Source organism: Hyla sarda, chromosome 11 (assembly GCF_029499605.1).
Source record: "Hyla sarda isolate aHylSar1 chromosome 11, aHylSar1.hap1, whole genome shotgun sequence".
Taxonomy (NCBI): domain Eukaryota; kingdom Metazoa; phylum Chordata; class Amphibia; order Anura; family Hylidae; genus Hyla; species Hyla sarda.
Genome location: NC_079199.1, coordinates 60264283 through 60286963, shown reverse-complemented (window position 1 = coordinate 60286963; position 22681 = coordinate 60264283). Strand labels below are relative to the sequence as shown.

The following is a 22681-nucleotide window of genomic DNA, read 5'->3' as shown; positions in this document are numbered from 1 at the left end:
TATGATTTTTCATGATATAAAATGTGATCAAAAATACACTATTTTGGATTTTTGAATTTTTTTTGCGCGTACGCCATTGACCGTGTGGTTTAATTAACTATACATCTTAATAATTCGGACATTTCTGCATGCATCAATACCACATATGTTTGTTTTTATTTTTATTTACACAGTTTTTTTTTTTTTTTATGGGAAAAGGGGGGGGGGGGTGATTCAAACTTTTATTAGGGAAGGGGGTTAAATGATCTTCACTTTTTTTAACTTTTTTTTTGCTATGTTCTAGCTCGCATAGGGGGCTATAACACTGCACACACTGATCTTTTAGATTAATCAATGGTTTATCATAGGAAACCATTGATCAATGATTCTGCCGCTTCTCATTCGGCGATCGGAAACCAGGAGGCAAGGTAAGGGACCCTCCTGCTGTCTCACAGCTGTTTGGGATGTCATGATTTCACGGCGGACATCCCGAACAGCCCCCTGAGCTAACCAGCAATGATTTCCTTTCACTTTAGACGTGGCGTTCAACTTTGAACGCCACGTCTAAAGGGTTGTAGAACGGGAGCAGACTCATGACGTACCAGTACGTCATGGGTCCTTAAGGGGTTAAAAAAAATTATTAGAAGCTTCACGATTATAATTAGTTAGAAAATTTTATCTAAAGTTATGTTCAGTTTTTAATTCTTTTTTACTTTAACTAAATCGGACTGTTTGTAATTTTTTACTTTTTTATAAGCATTCTGTAATATTGTTTTAGGATAACCCTTCTCTAAGAAGCGACCCCTAAGTACAACTGCCTGTGCATCAAAATTGCAATCTAAGGTGCAGTTCTTCCAGTTGCGCAGGTACTGCCCGTAGGGGACACCTCTGAGCCAACTAGGGTATTGTGCACTATCATAATTCAAGAAGCTATTGACGTTAACTTTTTTCAAAGGTCTTTGTCAATATCTGGGAATTGGCCGATTTGAAAATTTCTAAATCGAGGAATTGAATAGAGTCGCTTGAAAGAAGCACAGTGAATTCAATGTCCCATGAGTTTTGATTTCATTTGTGGACAAAATCCTTTGCCTGTGCTTTGGTGCCCCACCATACAATAAACAGTCTATATAACAATGAAAAAACAAACATACCTTTTAAAAGCCGGGAGCTGCGCCATTATAGGGGACTTGAATCGTCCCATGAACAGATTAGCATAACTTGGGGCGAAACGAGTGGTGCAAAGCATTTCATACAGTCCTTTAATGAATCCAATAGATAATAGAAGCAAGGAAATAATGCAGCACTCATCATATAATCTTCAATCATCGTCTTCTTTATTCATTAACTATACACAGACAGGTACAGCAAGGGAGAGGGGATCTGGCGTGCGGGGAGATGTGGGTGGCTGTAATAAAAAATTAGACTGACTGGTACTTAATAAGGGATCCTGATCAAAATAATAACAAATGGCCTCAACCCCTAAACAAGTACTAATGTTGGAGTTGAGGGAGCACAAGGCTTTCAAAAATGAAAATATTAGGGACAAAGGGATATTTTGTAATTCCTGTATGAGCTGTGTCGAATCTCCTAAATATGAGGGAAGTTTAAGTACATATGGCTGAAGAAAAAGGTCAACAAAATGGGAAAGATTTGCAGTAAGGGAAAATACACCAGAAAAAATAGGGCAACCAGGGGGATTAAGCAGATTTTTATGTAATTTGGGTAAATAATAAAAATGTGGCAGGGGAAAGTTTTTGACAGACACAAATTTGTGCTCCCTCCTATCCAACAAATTCATGCCATATGCAGATTTGATTAACTCACAGTACATCTTGTGGTATTCCACTGAAGGATCATCCTCTAATAACATACAATAATCTATATCCGACAAAATATTTATTGCTTCCTTTATGTATGCGGAACGGTTCAATACAGTGACACCTCCACCCTTGTCCACAGGGCGTAAAGTGATAGAGGTGTTTTCCTGTAATGTTGTAAATTGCTCTCCTTTCGGATTCTGTTGAATTGTCTGAATCTTTGGAGACAAAGGACCTCTCGCATAAAGCGTTGAAGTCCCTCATAACTATTGTGTAAAATGTATCAAGGTAACTACCTCGGTGGTAAATAGGATAAAAGGATGGGGAGGGGGTTTTACTTGTACATGTTTAACAGGAGTATCGTGACATATGGTTGCTGATAGTGAAGTATCACTAGAAATAGAAGGGACAGAGTGGTTATGTTTTTGTTCTTTCTAAAATAGAAAAATGGCGAGGGTGAGTCAACTTTCGAATGTATAGGTTTCAATCCAAAAATAACTGGAAGGAAGTCACATGGTCGGGTAACGGGACAAAAGGTTAAACCCTTTGATAATAAGCTTACCTTGTGATTTGCTAAGATATGGTCAGATAAATTGAATATTTTTACTTTTTTTTATTTTTTGTTCTTGATTTAAAATACTGTTATTAAAAATATATCATGTTTGTCAGATTGATCATTTGGTGGGAAGTAGTGTGTAATTGGATGGTGGCTGGCAGTAGAATTTATTGCTGTGGGTGCATTGCTGACATGTGGGAAGGGGAGATCTAAAAAAAAGTGATGAAGTTGCACCTAGTTCGTTAGGTGTAGAGAGACACACAAACATTGTGAATAGTGAGGAATGAAGAATCTAACGAACTGTCAGATAACGGTGTATCCATGTGTGGGATAAGTGCCAACTTACAATTGGGGGTAATGTGTATCTAGAGGATAAAGGTGCCGAAATGTTCTTATTTATAACGAGTGTAGGAAGTAGTGGACAAACCATTTTAATAGCGGGTAAATCATTACTTACTGTAGGTATCTGTTGACTTTAATCCAAGGGAGTGGAACTACTTGAAGTTGGTACAGGAGTAGGATAATTGATTTTATTATTTCTAGATAATGAAGAAAGGGAGGCATTTTTATTTTAATTGTTAGGTGATGATTTATGTTTATGAAATGCTGAATTAGTTATAGTACGGTGGTGGAAATGCTGTGGGTGATTTAACAAATTGCCTCTTACAGCTATAGAGGAATTGGGATTTTTTGGTCTTACTGATCGATCTCGCCAATGTGTTGATGGTGCTAATGCGAGAGGAACAGATTGTGTTTGAAAATTAGGTAGAGTAGTATTTTTTGGATGTTTGGGCCATTTATGGATTTGGCTGCATAAATAGTCATTTTTATCACAATTAAATTCATGTATTTTCTTATTAATGGTGTCTACTTCTAATTTGTGTAGTCTGTTTAGAGTAGAATTGTCCATTTCAAGGTATTCCGAATATTTAGAAAATAACAGATTACGTATCTCACAGGCTTTCTGTTTCAACTCGCATGCAATGGTGCGCCTTTTTATAATAAGACACTCAATTAATCCACATGAACACATTTCAGTATATTCATCCCATTGCTTGGTAAATGCCAAATCATCTGGGAGTGATGACTCAAACGGTAATCTTCAACCACGAGGTGTAAACTTGTCAGACAGGTATTTGTGGCAGCATGAAGAGACCATATAGTGGCTGAATTGCACAGCCAGGAATTGGCTGAAGCATGAGACGACCATATAGTGGCTGAATGGCACAGCCTGGAGTTGGCTTAAGCATGAGGAGAACATATAGTGGCTGAAAGGCACAGCCTGGAGTTGGCTGAAGCATGAGGAGAACAAATGGTGGCTGAATGGCACAGCCAGGAGTTGGCGGCAGCATGAGTGGAACATATAATTGCTGAATGGCACAGCCTGGAGTTTGTGGCAGCATGAGGAGACCATATAGTGTCTGAATGGCACAGTCTGGAGGTGGCTGAAGCATGATGAGGTCATATAGTGGCTGAATTGCACAGCCTGGAGGTGGCTGAAGCATGAGGAGACCATATAGTGTCTGAATGGCACAGCTTGGAGTTAGTGGCAGCATGAGGAGACCATATAGTGTCTGAATGGCACAGCCTGGAGTTGGATGAATCATGAGGAGACCATAAAGTGGATGAATTGCACAGCCTGGAGGTGGCTAAAGCATGAGGAGACCATATAGTGGCTGAATGGCACAACCTGGAGGTGGTGAGGCATGAGGAGACCATATATTGGCTGAATGGCACAGCCTGGAGTTGGCGGCAGCATGAGGAAACATATAGTGGCTGAATGGCATAGCCTGGAGTTGGCAGTAGCATCCTCAGGAGTCCTGAAAGTGACCCGGTGATAGTGGTGTGGTGGGTGGCAATACCAGCACCCAGTGACAAAGGTGGGTGAAAAAAGGTCTGATGCGGAGGAATGTTTGTAACAGTGTAGCAGTGACTTAATTCTGTTTGGCACTATCCATATTTGTGAAGTGTTGGTGTGGCACCATGGTCAATCTACTCTGATGCATCAGGCATTTGTGGGTGGAAATCCTGGCTGATCCATGCCTGATTCATCTTCACAAAGGCCAGTCTCTCCACATTTTTCGTGGACAGACGAGTTCTCCTTGGGGTGACCATGGCCTCAGCCGCACTAAACACCCACTCTGATGGCACACTACTGGCCGGGCAGGACAGCTTTTCTAGGTCAAACTCTGCTAGTTGCGGCCACAAATCGTTTGGCTGCCCAGAAGTCCAGCAGATCTTCAAGGTGTGTTGGCATGGGCATGTAAAGGTATGCCACCACCTGCTGTTAGAGGTCCTGCTCCAGGTCTACCTGCTTCTGATGAGTTGCTTCACTATGCGGTTGAAGAAAAGTACTCATCAGTGACTGTAGACTCAAGCTGCTGCTGATGGAGCTGATACTGCTCCTGCCACCCCACCCTTCACGAGCAGCCATGGCAGTAAAAGGTGAGCGCAAAGGGCCCCCCACCTCCCCTGATTCAGACCCGCGTGAGGATGGACGATGGTGCCGATAGGCATCGGCCAACTGACTATATAGGATGCCTCTGCAGTAGGTCACTTTGTCCTCCCTCTGTGGGTCTAAAAAATGCCCCTATTTTGTGGCGGTAGCGAGGGTCCAATAAGGTTGAGATCCAGAAGTCATCCCGCTGCGAAATGGTGACAACTTGGCTGTCACTGCGCAAGCAAGTGAGCATGCATCGTTCCATTTGTGCAAGTAACTGGGAGGGACTCCCTGCCGCCATCTCCACTGCATACTGCCATGGTGTGTCTGGGTCCTCTGTCTCGCCTTCCTCGTAACCCTCTATCACCTCTGGCTGCACCTGCTCCTCCTTTCCTTTCAGATGACTAGAAAAACTGCCCATTTGGTGAAACCTAAATTGTGCTCCACTGTGCCCCTCCCCCTCATCCTCCTCCTCCTCCAGTTCAGCCCCCACAGGGCTCATGTGGCCGTGAGATATAGCCCCCACATCTCCATTGCCCTGACCAGCCATCATTTCCAACACGTGTTGTAAGAAATGAAGTAGTGGAATTATGTCGTTCATCCCGTAATCCTGGCGACTGACTAATAATGTGGCTTCCTCAAAGGGCCTGAGCAAACGGCAGGTGTCACATATGAGCTGCCACTGGTAGACATTGAAGTTACACAGGGGAGTACCCCTATCCGCTTGGATCATCAAGAAATCAGTGATGGCTTTTCTCTGTACGTTTAGTTGGTCCAACATATGGAGGGTGGAATTCCAATGTGTGGCAACATTGCACATCAGACTATGTTGTGGGATACCGTTTGGATGCTGCAGCTGAGTGGCTGAAATGCATGCAAAGTTTCCATCCCATTGTTATAATGTCTTGCAAATGGGGGGAAACACTTCAAGAACCGCTTGACAACCAGATTGAACATGTGTGGCATGCAGGGCGCATGGCTCAGCCTACCCAGTCACAGTGCAGACAAGATGTTCTTCTCATTGTCAGTCACCATGGTTCCCATTTCCAGTTTTCGTGGAGTAAGCCATGCTCTGATTTCTCTACGAATGACCTTTATCAGTTCCTCCCCTGTGTGACTCTTTTCGCCAAGGCAAACCATGTGAAGAACGGCGTGACACCATCGTGCCCTGCACATATGCCGTAGGGGCACTGAGACTTGTCTGTGCAGTGGAGGCTGAGGACATGGTGGAAGATGAGGAGGCGGAGTCGCACACTGTAACAGGACCAACAGCCTGAGAGCATGGAGGAGGAAGTGGCGTGACCTGTCCAAGTTGGTGTTGTGGCTGTGCAGGAACCACATTCACCCAATGAGCTGTAAAGGACATGTATTGTCCCTGACCATAGTTACAGCACCAGACGTCGGTGCTGCCGTGCACTTTGGTACATGTCGACATGCTCAAGGACTGGCCCACCTTCTCTTCCACAAAATTGTGTGGGGCTGGTACTGCCGCCTTCGCAAAGAAATGACAGCTTGGCACTCCACCTCAGCTCGGCATAAGCCATCAGTTCTCTGAAAGGGGCATAGTCCACCACTACAAAAGGGACAGACTGCAGCACCAGCAACTTAGAGAGGAGAACATTCAGCTTCTGCTCTGTTGGTTGAGTGGGTGCATAGTGTTGTCTCTTGGACATGGCTTCGTCGATGGATTGTTGGCGGAATGACTGACTAAAAGTAGGAGGAGCAGGAGCATCTGGAGCGACAGAAGTAGAGTATGACACACAGCTCCCTTTGGCTGGGGTGGTGGCGCCTTGGCTGGCTGAAAGAGGGAGCGGTGTGCAACTGGGTGATGCAGCTGGCTGGACCACTACATCGGAGCCACGGTTCTCCCAGGCACAGCATATGTTGACACAGGGCCGTGGTGCCAACATTGGGATCCTGGCCACGCTTTACCTTCTGCTGACATATCTTGCAAGTGGCTTTGTTATGTGGATACTTGATGAAAAACTGCCACACCGCCGAGTAGCTGATTTTCCCACCAACAGTCAGCACTAATTGACTGCTACTGCTGCCGACTTCAGGAACCCCTGTTCCACTACCTGCCGGGAAGGTAGGCTGCCGCGAAGCAGGTGGTCTCCCCCGGGCACGTTTGGCTCCAGAATTTCCACTTCTGCCACCATGCTGACTGTCAACCATGCTACCACCTTGCTGGCTCAGCTGTTGCCTCACGGGCAACCTGCAACACTCTTCTCCTGATGATGATGAAGCCCCTTCTGCACCCGGCTCCCAATTGTGATCGGCTTCATCATCATCAACAAGTGACTGCACGTCACTGATCCTCCTAAGTTTCCTCAACCGTGTCTGCTTCAGGACCCTGAACGCTGGCAACACCGCCTCCCACGTCACTCTCCTTATCACTACTTGCCCACCTGACGGAGCAAGCGGCGGATGTCTCCTCCACTTCTTGGCTAAGCAGTAGCTGCTGATTGTCCTCTATTAGATTGTCCTCAGTGAATAGTGGAGCTGAACCTACAGCATAAGATACTTCTTTAGGGGAGGGAACAGCATAAGAGAGAGGCAATGGGAGGACAGGGACTGCTCCCGGGCCATGCCAACTGAAGGTTGTGTCTGAGGAACCCACAACTGTTGACTGAGGGTATCTGATGTCCCTTGTGATGAAGGGGGTGACCATGTTAACCAATCAATGAGGGCAGATGGGTTGCTGGTTGAGACATGACCGCTAGCTGATAATGGGAGCTAAGGCCTCTTGTTGCGACTCCTGCTGCCACTCTCCCCTAGTCTGCCTGCGCCTGATCAATTTAGGCCTCTGACACTCCGTTGTGCTTGTCCTGGCACTTCTCTGCCTGACATACTTAGTGCGTATATGAGAGGAGTACAATTCGCTTCACTACACTTAAAAAATAATTTGTTTAGAACAGCAGCAGGTGTGTACTTTTGGCTGTCCTTTCACAGTATCTAGGCCCTTGACAGATTAACAGATACAAAATAGTACACTACTTAGATGTAGGTATGTGGTATGTACTTATGAGGGCAGAAAAATGCGTATTTTTGCACAACACCAGCAGTACATAACAGTGCTGCAGCACACAGTCGCTGTGTACTAAACCCAAAATTACACACTCAGACTATTAGGAATAAACTGCTGGGTATGTATAATATTGTCTACAGACTAGTATAACTAGCAGACCATTTGTTGTTGAACAGAGAGGGAAGAAAAATGCTCTACAGTATGCTTAACCCCTTAAGGACCCAGACAATTTTCACTGTAGGACCCGGCCATTTTTTGCACATCTGACCACTGTCACTTTAAGCATTTATAACTCTGGGATGCTTTTACCTTTCATTCTGATTCCGAGATGGTTTTTCGTGACATATTCTACTTTGTTAGTGGTAAAATTTTGTCGACACTTGCATCACTTCTTGGTGAAAAATTCCAAAATTTGATGAAAAAATGTAAGCTTTGAGCTCTCTGCTAATAAGGAAAATGAATATTCCAAATCAATTATATATTGATTCACATATACAATATGTCTACTTTATGTTCGCATCATAAAGTTGACATGTTTTTACTTTTGGAAGACATCAGAGGGCTTCAAAGTATAGCAGCAATTTTCAAATTTTTCAAAAAAAATTCAAAATCGAAATTTTTCAGGGAACAGTTAAGTTTTGAAGGGCTTTCATATTAGAAATACCCCATAAATGCCCCATTATAAAAACTGCACCCCTCAAAGTATCAAAGTATTCAAAATGCCATGCAAAAGGTTTGTTAACCCTTTAGGTGTTTCACAGAAACTGGCATGTTCTTGTAGATCCAGTTGAATTTTTACAAGGGGTAAAAGAAGAGAAATCTTCCTAAAATGTGTAACCCAATTTCTTTTGAGTAAGGAAATACCTCATATGTGTATGTCAAGTGTTCGGCGGGCGCAGTAGAGGGCTCAGAAGGGAAGGAGCGACAGTGGGATTTTGGAGAATAAGGTTTTTCTGAAAAGGTTTTTTTGGGGGGCATGTGACATTTAGGAAGCCCCTATGGTGCCACAACAGCAAAAAAACAAAACAAAACAAAAACGCATGGCATACTATTTTGGAAACTGCACCCCTCAAGGAACGCAACAAGGGGTACAGTGAGCCTTAACACCTCACAGGTGTTTGACCACTTTTTGTTTAATGAAGAAAACATTTTTTTTCACTAAAATGCTTTTCCCCCCAAATTTTACATTTTTACAAGGGGTAATAGGAGAAAGTGACCCTCAAAATTTGTTACCCCATTGTATGGAAATACTCAATGTGTGGACGTCAAGTGCTCTGCTGGCGCACTACACTGCTCAGAAGAAGAGGAGCGCCATTGAGCTTTTGGAGACAGAATTTTGTTGGAATAGAAGTCGGGGGCCATGTGCATTTACAAAGCCCCTGTGGTGCCAGAACAGTGGACCCCCCACATGTGACCCCCATTTTGGAAACTAAACCCCTCACAAAATTTAATAAGGGGTGCAGTGAGTATTTACACCCCACTGGCGTTTGACAGTTCTTTGGAACAGTGGGCTGTGCAAATGAAAAATTACATTTTTCATTTTCACGGATCACTGTTCCACAATCTGTCAGACACCTGTGGGGCGTAAATGCTCACTGTACCCCTTATTACATTACATGAGTGGTGTAGTTTCCAAAGTTGGGTCACATGTTCTGGCACTACGAGGGCTTTGTAAACACATGTGGCCTTCAATTCCAGACATATTTTCTCTTCAGAATCCCAATGGTGCTCCTTCTCTTCTGAGCATTGCAGTGCTCCAGCAGAGCACTTTACATCCACATATGGGGTATGTTCTTACTCAGAAGAAATGGGGTTACAAATTTTGGGGGGCATGAAAAATTTAAGGGAACACCCGCAATTTTTTTTTTCATTTTTCCATCCAACTTTGAAGAATTTTCATTAAACACCTGTGGGGTGTTAAGGCTAACTATACCCCTTGTTACGTTCCGTGAGGGGTGTAGTTTCCAAAATGGGGTCACATGTGGGTATTTCTTTTTTGGCGTTTATGTCAGAACCACTGTAAAATCAGCCACCCCTGTGCAAGTCACCAATTTAGATGTCAAGTTAGATGGCAAGTCACCAACAAATGTACATAGTGCGCTCTCACTCCTGAGCCTTGTTATGCGCCCGCAGAGCATTTTACGCCCACATATGGGGTATTTCCGTATTCAGGAGAAATTGCGTTACAAATTTTGGGGGTCTTTTAATTTTTTTACACTAACAGGCTGGTGTAGCCCTCTGCTTTTCCTTTTCCTAAGGTGTAAAAGGAGAAAAAGACCCCCAAAATTTGTAGTGCAATGTCTCCCGAGTACGGAAATACCCCATATCTGGCCTTAAACTGTTTCCTTGAAATATGACAGGGCTCTGAAGTGAGAGAGCGCCATGCGCGTTTGAGGACTAAATTAGGGATTGCATAGAGGTGGACATAGGGTATTCTATGCCAGTGATTCCCAAACATGGTGCATCCAGCTGTTGCTAAACTCCCAGCATGCCTGGACAGTCAGTGGCTGTCCAGAAATGCTGGGAGTTGTTGTTTTGCAACAGCTGGAGGCTCCGTTTTGGAAACACTGTCATACAATAAGTTTTTAATTTATATTGTGAGGGGGGGGAGGACTGTGTAAGGGGGTGTATATGTACTGTTTTACCCTTTATTGTGTGCGGTAGTGTAGTGTTTTTAGGGTACGTTCGCACTGGCAGAGGTTTACAGTGAGCTTCCCGCTAGAAATTTGCGCCGCAACAAAAAATTTGCCACAGCTCATACTTGAAGCAGGAAACTTACTGTAAACCTGCCTGTGTGAATGCACCCTGTACGTTCACATGGGGGGCAAACCTCCAGCTGTTTCAAAACTACAACTCCCAGCATGTACTGACGGTCTGTGCATGCTGGAGGCACACTGGTTGGAAAACCTTCAGTTAGGTTCTGTTATCTAACTCAGTATTTTCCAACCAGTGTGCCTATAGCTGTTGCAAAACTACAACTCCCAGCATGTACTGATGCTGGGAGATGTAGTTATGCAACAGCTGGAGGTATGCAACTACAACTCCCAGCATTCCAAGATGGCTGTTTGCTGTTTGGGCATGCTGGGATTTGCAGTTTTGCAACATCTGGAGGGCTACAGTTAGAGACCACTGCACAGTGATCTCCAAACTGTGGACCTCCAGATGTTGCAAAACTACAAATCCCAGCATGCCCAGATAGCAATCAGCTGTGTGAGCATGCTACGAGTTGTAGTTTTGCAAGATCTAGAGGGCCACAGTATAGAGATCACTGTGCAGTGGTCTCTAAATTTTAGATCTCCAGCTGTTGCAAAACTGCAAATCCCAGCATGCCCAAACAGCTGTCTGGGCATGCTGGGAGTTGTAGTTTTGCAACATCTGGAGGGCTACAGTGTAGAGACCATTGTATATTGGTCTCAAACTGTAGCCATCCAGATGCTGCTAGGCAACTCACCGGCTTCTGTAGGATCCAGGGAGCCAGATGCACAACATGCCGCCCGCGCCGATCACCGCAGCCGATCGCGTCCCGCAGCGTCCACCGATGGATAAGTGGACTTCGGCGCCCGGTCCCCTTCGGTTTCCCCCTTCTGCCCTGCCTATTGTGGGTGGGCCGAACGGGGAAAACGAAAGTTAAACCCCCCACCCCCGATCTGCTGTTGGTCGTTGCTTTTGATGACCAAGAGCAGGGATAGGAGGGGTGGCACCCCTGCCACCTCACTCCTATCCCTTCAGGGGAATCGTAGGTGTCTTGGACAACCGTGATCCCCCTTATATTCCGGGTCACCATAGACCCGTATGACCCAGAATAGGAGCAAATCGCAAGTGTGAATTCACTTGCGATTGGCGCCGATCGCCAACATGGGGGGGGTTTGATGACCCCCCTGGGCATTTGCGCGGGGTGCCTGCTAATCGATATCAGCAGTCACCCTGGAAATTCCCATGGACGTACATGTACGTCCTGGGTCCTTAAGACCCAGGGTGTCGGGACGTACCTGTACGCCTGGGGTCCTGGACTGTTAAAAAAAAAACTATTTTTGCACAACACCAGCAGTACACAACAGTGCTGCAGCACAAAAAAACTGTGTACTAAACACAAAATTGCAGTCTGTCAAAGACCATAAGGAATAAACTTCTGGGTATTTTATACCGTCTACAGACTAGTATAACCAGCAGATGATTTGTTGTGAAACAAAGACACAGAATTGCACTGAAAAATGTTTCCTGCCTCCTCTGCTAAGGTTTATGAAGTTGAGGTAGCTTGTTGAAATGTATGAGGCAACACACAGCTCTCTGCCACTCTCTTTAATACAATGCAGTAGAAAGTGTCTGGGAGGTTAATGGCCTCAGTAAAAATCCTTTTCAGTGAAAAAAGCACTGCTCTCTGTCCACCAGAACGTGACTAGGAGGTGAAATACTGCTGGAAAAAGCTTTTCTGTGTGACACACACACACACGCACTGTCTGTTCTATCTCTCTGCATTAAGTGATGATCCGCAATATGGCTGCCGATTATATAGGACTGTGACATCACAGGGGTGACTGGCTGGTGATAAGCGGCATTCTGCATGTGATTCAAGGTCATCCCGCCTTCCCACTTTGCCTTCTCGCCTTTCCAGGATTTCTTGCCCCATGTCCTCACATGTGGATCCACCATTTTAGATGCCCTGGAGCCTGGACCACACCAAATGGAGTTAAATGAAGCGATTTGCGCTATAGAATCGCGGCGATATTCGCATTTGTTGCGAATCAAATTTTTTATGAAATTCATAATGAATTTGGATTCGTCAGCTTTGATTCGCTCATCTCTAGTAATAACAAAATTATTGTATAATTCTACTGTTGGGTTTCAACTGGAATTTTATAATGTTTTATCATTTCAGGCTACGACTGGCTCAGGAGTCTGTGAATAAACTGACTGCAGAAAAGAAAGTGGAGACAAAAAAGATTAACCCAACAGCTAGCCTGGTAAGTTTTGTTTGACAGATAGTTAACATTATTATTTATCAAAATAACCAAAGATATGTGACCAAAGTTGCTTTTCAACTCGAAAAGTAAATTGCATTTGGTGCCAAATACTTTAGTACACCTCCTATCAAATAAATGCACCAGACGTGAAAATATAAATAAAATAACAAGCTTTATTAAACATATATAATAATTAAATAAAAAACATAAATAATGAGAATCAGCAATAGCCAGAAAAATGTGCTATGATCTAATGAAGACTATTCTCTTAAAGGTTTGCCGTTACCAGTTAAACACATACTGCAGAAAAGCACTGTGACATTGAGCACACATAGAAAAGGCAAACAAAAAATGAATGATAATAAGAGAAGAGAGACAACGTATACAGGTGATCTATTGGTGCACTGTGGGAGCCTGAGAAACCTAGAGACAAAAGTGTGTTGGTATGAGACCTGAAAAAATTAACAAGTACATCCATAGCAACATCACTGGACTAGAAAAATACACCAGCCCACGGAAGGGAAGAGAGGATAAACACGCTGCCACAGTGCATCCGGAGTCACCACGTTATACTCACACTTTTGTTTCTAGGTTTCTCAGGCTCCCACAGTGCACCAATAGATCACCTGTATACGTTGTCTCTCTTCTCTTATTATCATTCATTTTTTGTTTGCCTTTTCTATGTGTGCTCAATTAGGGTTTTTGAGTTACAGATGTGTGGGGCTGCTGCACTCCTTACCATCACTGGGCTCCCTCAGGGGGTCCAGTATATAGTATAGGCAATAGAAAAAAATGACGGTATTCAGGGGAGGTGCTGCTCCTCTTTGGAGGTCAGTAAATGAACACAAGCCGGCACAGGACAAAGCAAATGTTTATTCAGTAATTTCTTGTCCGAAATTACTGAATAAACATTTGCTTTGTCCTGTGCCGGCTTGTGTTCATTTACTGACCTCCAAAGAGGAGCAGCGCCTCCCCTGAATACCGTCATTTTTTTTTTTCTATTGCCTATAGTTTGAAAATGGGATGAAAATTCATCTGGAAGGTCCCAGGGAGCTAATCCTCTTCCTGCTAAGCTTGGTTGACAGGTTTCACCTTATGTGCCCAGGGGCATTGCCAGAATGGAAGACTGGCAGGTTTGTGCTAGAAATGTGCCATCAAGCCACTTTGCCTTAGCCAGCTCATGATGGCATATCACAGAGACATGTCAAAAGTTTATATTGATTGGGGTCTGAATGTTCAGACCCCCACTGATCTCTAAAATGAGCTCTGGAAAGTGCTCTGTTCTATGCTTTATTCACCAGCTAGCTGCTTTTAGGCTTATAATGGAGCTTGTCTCGTGATATGTCATAAAATGCATATAAAATCATGTCCGATTGTGGGGGTCTCTGCAACATGCCAAAAGTGTTTTCAAATGACAGGTACCCTATGAGATCCATGCACTGTATACTAAAGCCTTCTTAACCAACTGCCACCAACAGGTTTGGCTAACTCTCCATGTTCACACAGTGGAATTCCTGTGCTTCCGCTCAGAGTCCTTTCTGTCAAGCTGGCAGCAGATTTTTTGCAGATTCCATGTGGAATGCGCATGGGATTTGTGCTGGATTTATGCAAACATTTCTTGCGCTCAACACACAGATTCCAGATAGAATTCGGAGTCCTATTGACCTCAATGGACTCTGCTGAGAAATCCTGCAAAAACTACTGACAAGTTCAATGTTTTTAAAGAATCCGGAATGCAGAATTTATGCAATGGAAGATTTGCTATGTGAATGGGACAGCGTAAATTCCATTCACCACAAACTTAAATGGGCACTGTCAGATCCAAAACTTTTTTTAATGTTGTTATTGATGAAAATTAAAGACCATTTTTAATATGGTTAGAATATTTAATAAATAAAACGGCTCCTGAAAATCCCACCACTAGGGGTCCCCACACCTACTGGGACACTAACCAGTCCCGAAGCAGCACAGGCTTGTCCATGGGTATGGACAAGGCTGCATGAGCAGATGTTCCAATGACCTTCCACCGCCAAAAGTCCAAAAGTAGGGATCTGTCCCCTTCCCTGAAAGGATTTCAGATCCTTTAAATCTTCTTTTTTTTTTTTTTTTTTTTTGGGGGGAGGGGGGTGAAGTTAAAGTGTACCTTTCAGACCCGTCTGACAGATACTTTAACTTCATGTGGCAGAGTTTCTGAGCTGATTTTTTTCCCCGGGTTTTGCATGGAAATTTTACCATGTGAACATAGCCAAAAGGTGTATGGTGGCCACCTGACCATCCACAAGCAGATGTTGTCGGTGGAGAAAAAGTTTGGGCTTGATGGATTTTCAACACCCAACCCTATTGTTTTCTGAGAGATAAGCCGCTGACAAAGCTGCCTGGATGCTCACTGCAGCTGAACAATTCTTTGGCCAACAGTTATAACCTTAGGTTAGTGTAAACAAGTAAAATCTGGGTAAGGGTACGTTCACACGTGCGGATTTACAGCGTATTTTACGCTGCAGATCCGCCGCTGAAGGAACTCTGTATGGTGCCCTTAAATTTGCCTGCTTGGTGCGGCAATAAGCTGCTCTGAGAAGACATACTGCGATGTGTGAGTCGCCGCGCATGCGCAGTGTACGCGCACACATCGCGGCCGCTTTCGCTACTCAATGAGCTAGGTCGAGTGTGTCTCGCAGTGTGTCTCCTTTTAGCGGCGTATTGCCACTCCGAGCAGGCACATGTAAAGGCAGCATATAGGAGGTCATTCAGCGGCGGATCCGCAGCAAGATACGCTGCGAAGATCCGCACGTGTGAATGTACCCTAATGAAAAGCCTTACAGAAGCCTACAAATCTGTCAGTTCACCTGCAAGGCAGAACAGGTTCCAATTAACAGTGCTGTCATTTGACCCAATCCAGCAGGACAGCTTACTTCTTCTCCACACAGACACTGACATCCACTGTGCGCAAGGCCTGGGAGAGACGAAACCTTGGGCTTTAATTTGGATCAGTATTGTGGATTACAGTATACCTCTGTTTAAAATTGCTTGTTTGAAAAAAAAATCTGCTGATGGCATGCTGAAAGTGGACGGAATAAAATAATTATTTGTACTTTGAATTACTTATCTTCTTTACTAACTATTAAGTGGTATATAGCATATATGTTTTGTGGAGGTGTTTAACCCTACCACACAGAGCACCTTTTAAAGTCACAATCAGATCTGTCACAACTTCCAAATCCAATCATATAATCACCCCTGGAAACACAGTATCTGACTTTATCTCAGGACGCACAAGTAATTATTTTCTTTGAGGAAATAGAAGTTAAATAACAATAAAATAAAATAAATTCCTGCTTTGAAGCTGGTAACTTGAATTGTTGCCCCAGTCAAGTGGAAATTCCCAGCCTTGTACTAGGCATCAAAGTATTGGCTAAAATGAGTCTTCATGCACGGAGAGAATCTGATCCAGCTTGTACAGAGAGAAAGACGTCATTAGACAGCCTTAACAAGAGATGTCTCTGTGTTATGTCTGCTGCTGCTGCTGCAGCCAGTCTGAGAGGCAAGGATGCCATTAGAAGGTGGCTTGAAAATTACTTTCACTGAGGTGTGAGGAACCATGTTAAGTCTGTAACCTATTAAAGAAAGTTGCTCTTGACCAGCTCTATGCCACTAAGATTTATTTTAAGCAGGCGATGAGATTACAGGGTTCTATAGTAAATACAGATTAGTCTGTAAATCTTTTCATTATTATTTCTGCCAAAAAGTTAATCTCGTTTTTTGTTTGTTTTTTCCCTTTGGGATTACAGAAAGAACGGCTACGGCAGAAAGAAGCAAGTGTCACCAACAACTGAGCTGTGTCAATTATGTACATAATCGATATACCGCTGAATAGACTGTTTTTCTGCATTCTCACAGTCTGTCTGACAATACTGAGAGACGGCCTCATTTGGACTAAGGATAAGACCTCTTGTTTAATATTGGGACATTGGGGCCCAACCTGGCCTAGTCGGCATAGGGGCCTTAAATAGCCAATGTGTATATAACCAGAGTGGGCGAGAAAGAGAAAGCTTTAAAGAGGCAAATAGGTTTAGTTTTTAAACTGGAATTCCAATCCGTCCAGATTATTTTGCTAAAGCTATTTGCTAACATTGTTTTATTTCTGTTATTTTTATAAATGCACTTGTATATTCTTGTATAGAATATTTGAGATAAATATATATATATAGATATAAATATAATTCTATTTATGTATGTAAGCAGGATAATATCTGTTAATAAAAAAATGCTCTCCATGTGTTCTGTATGTAGAGGAGTTTTACAAGCTTCATCCAGCTGCTTTATAACTGGTTCACAAAGGACCAGGAGAAAATTGCAGCCAAATATATATATATATATATATATATATATATATATATATATATGTCTGTTGTTTCTGTATTTTTTACCCTCAGCTTTCATTGAGCAGCTAAAATCTCCCACTATATAAGTGGTATATTTTATATTGATTTTATATTCATGCATATGCGTAGGTATAGTGAAGTTTAGTGGCATGCCAAATGGAGTGGAATTAAGGTGGTACTGGTGCATACACACTGGAATTTGTGCATACACTGAACCTCACTCTTGTGTGCCCTTTGAATGACTTCTTTGAATGACAGTTTATTTTGGATTGTTGTATAGCTTTTTCATAGATGGAGAAAGTACAATCTAGAATATTCAACAATGTTACAGGTTCAATCAACAGATATAGTTTTTTGGTTGTTTCTTACTCTTCCCTTTTTATGTCCATAACTCTTGGTTGTTTGTTACTCTTCCCTTTTTATGTTCCTCCATGTGATGTCCTCTAAAGAATGAAACATCTATATCACCATATTGTATAATCTTATTTATGTTTAAGTATAATATTGACTTTGTCCATTGCCATAATATCCAACATTTGTTATAAGTATATACTCCCCCCAAAAAAAATCTCCATGGGAAGTGTTTCACTATCAATTCAATAAAACGTATTTTAAATTAATTGCACAGTATTCTGAATGACCGTATGCAATAAATTGTTAGAGAAGAAAAACCTCAGTGAGTAAGATTTGCTGTGGTCCCTCAACATACGATGGTAATCCGTTCCAAATGGACGATCGTTTGTTGAAACCATCGTATGTTGAGGGATCCGTGCAATGTAAAGTATAGGACAGTGGTCTACAACCTGCAGACCTCCAGATGTTGCAAAACTACAACACCCAGCATGCCCGGACAGCCAACGGCAGGGGATCCCGATGCAGGGGATCCCGATGCAGGGGATCCCGAGGAGGACGCGCCGGAACCCCGAGGACAGGTAAGTGATTGTCAGCGGACCACACGGGGCACCGTAACCTGCTATCCGGTGGCAGCCGAAGCAGTCTGCATTGCCGGATAGCCGTTTATGCGATGGCCCCGACATACAAAAGCATCGTATGTTGATGCTGCCTTCAACATGCAATGGCCTCTGAGACAACAGATTGTGGTACGTAAGATCTAAACAAGCATAATGTTAGCAAGATCAGACATGCATCAGACCTATTGGGGGGTATTCATCAAGAGTGGTGTAGGTGCACATCTTATTACTCATCTAATTTGTTTGGTGAAAACTGTGTACCTGCACCAAATTTATTACATGGTGCAGGGCATGTGATAAATATGGTACTGATTACATTTCTTACTTTAGTACTCCACTTTCGATGGGGATTCGTCTTCGATTTTTTGTGCAACTTTTTAACCCAACAAAAGTTGCGACAAAATGTGCAACTTTTTAACTCCTTAAGGACATAGGGAGTACGCCCCAGCTTGAGTCCTTAAGGACTGACGGCACACAGGTACACCCGTGGGAATTCTGGTCTCCCCCGCTAGCTGGTCGGGTACCGGGATGCCTTCTGAAATCAGGGACCGACCAATAGCAGATCAGGGGCGGGGGGGGGGGGGGGGTTAAGGTTCGGTTCCCCCGCTCTGCCTACCCACAGTAGTCAGGGAAGAATGGGGGGGACTGTGGTGTGACCGGCAGCGGCGGTGAAGGTCACTTACCACCGGCAGGCGATGATCCTCTCCCTGGTGAGGCGATCCTGTGACTACGGAGGCCGGTGAGTTGTTGCCTAGCAAAATCTAGAGGGCTACAGTTTGAAGATCACTATACAGTGGTCTCTAAACTGTTGACCTCCAGATGTTGCAAAACTACAACTTCTAGCATGCCCAGACAGCTGTTTGCTGTTTGGGCATGCTAGGATTTGTAGTTTTGCAACAGCTGGAGGGCCACAGTTTGGAGATCACTGTGCAGTGGTCTCTAAACTGTGGCGTTCTAGATCTTGCAAATTGCTTATAGTTGTAGTTTTGCAACAGCCGGAGGCACACTGGTTGGAAATACTGAATTAAGTAATAGAACCTAACTGAAGGTTTTCCAACCAGTGTGCCTCCAGCTGTTGCAAAAGTACAACTCCCAGCATGCACTGCATGTCAGTACATGCTGGGAGTTGTAGTTTTGCAACATCTGAAGGTCCGCAGGCTGAAGACCACTGGTATTGGAAGTTATACTTGCGTGTCCCCGCCGCTCCGGACCATCACCGCTCGTCACTGCTCGTCACCGCTGCCCTGGATGTCTCCCTCCATCGCTGTCGCCGCGTCCCCGGGGTGTCCCCGGCGCTCCGGCAAGGACTCTGCTTCCTCGGCATCCTCGCTCTCCGTCGCCGCCATCACGTTGCTACGCACGCCACTCCTATTGGATGACGGGACGGCGTGCACAGCGACATGATGACGATGAAGAGCGCTGACGATGCAGGGGATCCCAAAGAGGATGCGCCGGAGCCCCGAGGACAGGTAAGTGATTGTCAGCGGACCACACGGGGCACCGTAACCTGCTATCCGGTGGCAGCCGAAGCAGTCTGCACTGCCGGATAGCCGTTTATGCAATGGCCCCGACATACAAAAGCATTGTATGTTGATGCTACCTTCAACATGCGATGGCCTCTGAGACAACAGATTGTGGTACGTAAGATCTAAACAAGCATAATGTTAGCAAGATCAGACATGCATCAGACCTATTGGGGGGTATTCATCAAGAGTGGTGTAGGTGCACATCTTATTACTCATCTAATTTGTTTGGTGAAAACTGTGTACCTGCACCAAATTTATTACATGGTGCAGGGCATGTGATAAATATGGTACTGATTACATTTCTTACTTTAGTACTACACTTTCTATGGGGATTCGTCTTCGATTTTTTGTGCAATTTTTTAACCCAACAAAAGTTGCGACAAAATGTGCAACTTTTTAACCCCTTAAGGACATCGGGAGTACGCCCCAGCTTGAGTCCTTAAGGACTGAGGGCACACAGGTACACCCGTGGGTATTCTGGTCTCCCCTGCTAGCTGGTCGGGTACCGGGATGCCTTCTGAAATCAGGGACCGACAAATCGCAGATCAGGGGCGGGGGGGTTAAGGTTCGGTTCCCCCGCTCTGCCTACCCACGGTAGTCAAGGCAGAATGGGGGGAACTGTGGTGTGACCGGCAGCGGCGGTGGAGGTCACTTACCTCCGGCGGGGGGGCGATGATCCTCTCCCTGGTGCGGCGATCCTGCGACTACGGAAGTCGGTGAGTTGTTGCCTAGCAACATCTAGAGGGCTACAGTTTTAAGACCACTAAACAGTGGTCTCTAAACTGTTGACCTCCAGATGTTGCAAAACTACAACTTCCAGCATGCCCAGACAGCTGTTTACTGTTTTGGCATGCTAGGATTTGTAGTTTTGCAACAGCCGGAGGGCCACAGTTTGGAGATCACTGTGCAGTGGTCTCTAAACTGTGGCGTTCTAGATCTTGCAAATTGCTTATAATTGTAGTTTTGCAACAGCCGGAGGCACACTGGTTGGAAAATACTGAGTTAGGTAACAGAGCCTAACTGAAGGTTTACCAACCAGTGTGCCTCCAGCTGTTGTAAAGTACAACTCCCAGCATGCACAGTCTGTTCATGCATGCTGGGAATTGTTGTTTTGCAACAGCTGGAAGTTTGCCCCCCCAATGTGAATGTACAGGGTACATTCACACGGACCGGAGTTTCCAATGAGTTTCAAGTTTGAGCTGCGGCAATTTTTACGCCACAGCTTAAACTCCTAGTGGGAATCTCACCGTAAACCCCCGCCTGTGTGAATGTATCCTAAAAACACTACACTAACACATAATAAAGGGTAAAACACTACATATACACCCTCTTACACTGCCCCCCCAATAAAATGAAAAAACGTATCGTACGGCAGTGTTTCCAAAATGGAGCCTCCAGATGTTGCAAAAAAACAACTCCCAGCATTTCCGGACAGCCACTGACTGTCCAGGCATGCTGGGAGATTAGCAAGAACTGGAGGCACCCTGTTCGGGAAACACTGGCGTAAAATACCCCTCTGTCCATCCCTAGGCAATCCCTAATTTAGTCCTCATATGCACATAGCGCTCTCTCACTTTGGAGCCCTGTCGTAATTCAAGGAAACAGTTTAGGGCCACATATGGGGTATTTCTGTACTCGGGAGCAATTGAGTTACAAATTTTGGGAGGCTTTTTCCCCTTTCACCCCTTATGAAAAGGAAAAGTTGACTTGTTAGTGATTTTTTTTTTTTTTTTTTACACTAGCATGCTGGTGTTGCCCAATACATTTTATTTTCACAAGAGGTAAAAGGAAAAAAAAGACCGCCAAACTTTGTAACATAATTTCTCCTCAGTAAGGAAAAATGGATGGGAAAATGAAGAAAAAAAATTTTTTTTACTAAAATGCTGGTGTTACCCTACATTTTTCATTTTCACAAGGGAAAATAGGGGAAAAACAGCCCCCCAAAATTTGTAACCCCATTCCTTCTGAGTAAGAACATACCCCATATATGGATGTAAAGTGCTCTGCGGGTGAACTACAATGCTCAGAAGAGGAGCGCCATTGGGCTTTTGGAGAGAAAACTTGTCCAGAATTGAAGGCCATGTGTGTTTACAAAGCCCCCATAGTATCAAAAAAGTGAGAACATAAGAGTCTCCGGATGTGCTTAAAATATTACTTTTACTAGTAGCAATTAAAATTATTAAACTATTATAGGTGTTGATACATGAAATAGCCAAATGGCAAAATTAAACAGAGAAGAGTGCTATTTTATGGATAATTGCTGAGCCCAGCCAACATCCCTATTGCACAATCACTGTTAAAACGTAAGATAAATACACAGCCAGCGCAGTCACTGGATAAGGTACGTAGCAAAAACTTGATATTATGATAGAATTTCCACCAACGCGTTTCTGCCACCGTTTACGGTGGCGTCATCAGGGAGGAATATATAACTATCTTTCTATTATCCAGATAGGTACCACAAAATGTATAGAAATCAATGAATGTATATGCCCAAGAAACCTAAAAAGGAAAGCATAATAACAATCTTATATAGAGACAGTGGAATCAGGCATGTAGCATATTGCCCCAGGTAGCTTATAGTCAGTATCACCGCCTGTGGAGAAAAGAAATATGCATATCAACTGTCTATGTTCAGAATCCTGCGATATCTGGATAATAGAAAGATAGTTATATATTCCTCCCTGATGACGCCACCATAAACGGTGGCAGAAACGCGTTGGTGGAAATTCTATCATAATTATCAAGTTTTTGCTACGTACCTTATCCAGTGACTGCGCTGGCTGTGTATTTATCTTACGTTTTAACAGTGATTGTGCAATAGGGATGTTGGCTGGGCTCAGCAATTATCCATAAAATAGCACTCTTCTCTGTTTAATTTTGCCATTTGGCTATTTCATGAATCAACACCTATAATAGTTTAATAATTTTCATTGCTACTAGTAAAAGTTATATTTTAAGCACATCCGGAGACTCTTTTTGGAACAGTGGTCCGTGAAAATGAAAAATGCAATATTTCATTTG

The 22681-nt window shown here is 43.9% G+C and overlaps 1 protein-coding gene across 3 annotated transcripts in view; it reads left to right on the top strand.

Moving 5' to 3' along the window:
• The window catches only part of FMN1 (formin 1), a 529863-nt gene extending 512723 nt beyond the window's left edge, over window positions 1-17140 (top strand). For all 3 annotated transcript variants that reach the window (XM_056545728.1, XM_056545726.1, XM_056545727.1), the window contains exons 18-19: window positions 12697-12781; window positions 16567-17140. In XM_056545728.1, the coding sequence (XP_056401703.1) occupies window positions 12697-12781; window positions 16567-16611 (130 nt within the window). In that variant the 3' untranslated portion in view covers window positions 16612-17140. The remainder of the gene's footprint in view (window positions 1-12696; window positions 12782-16566) is intronic.
• The last annotated feature ends 5541 nt before the right edge of the window (window positions 17141-22681 follow it).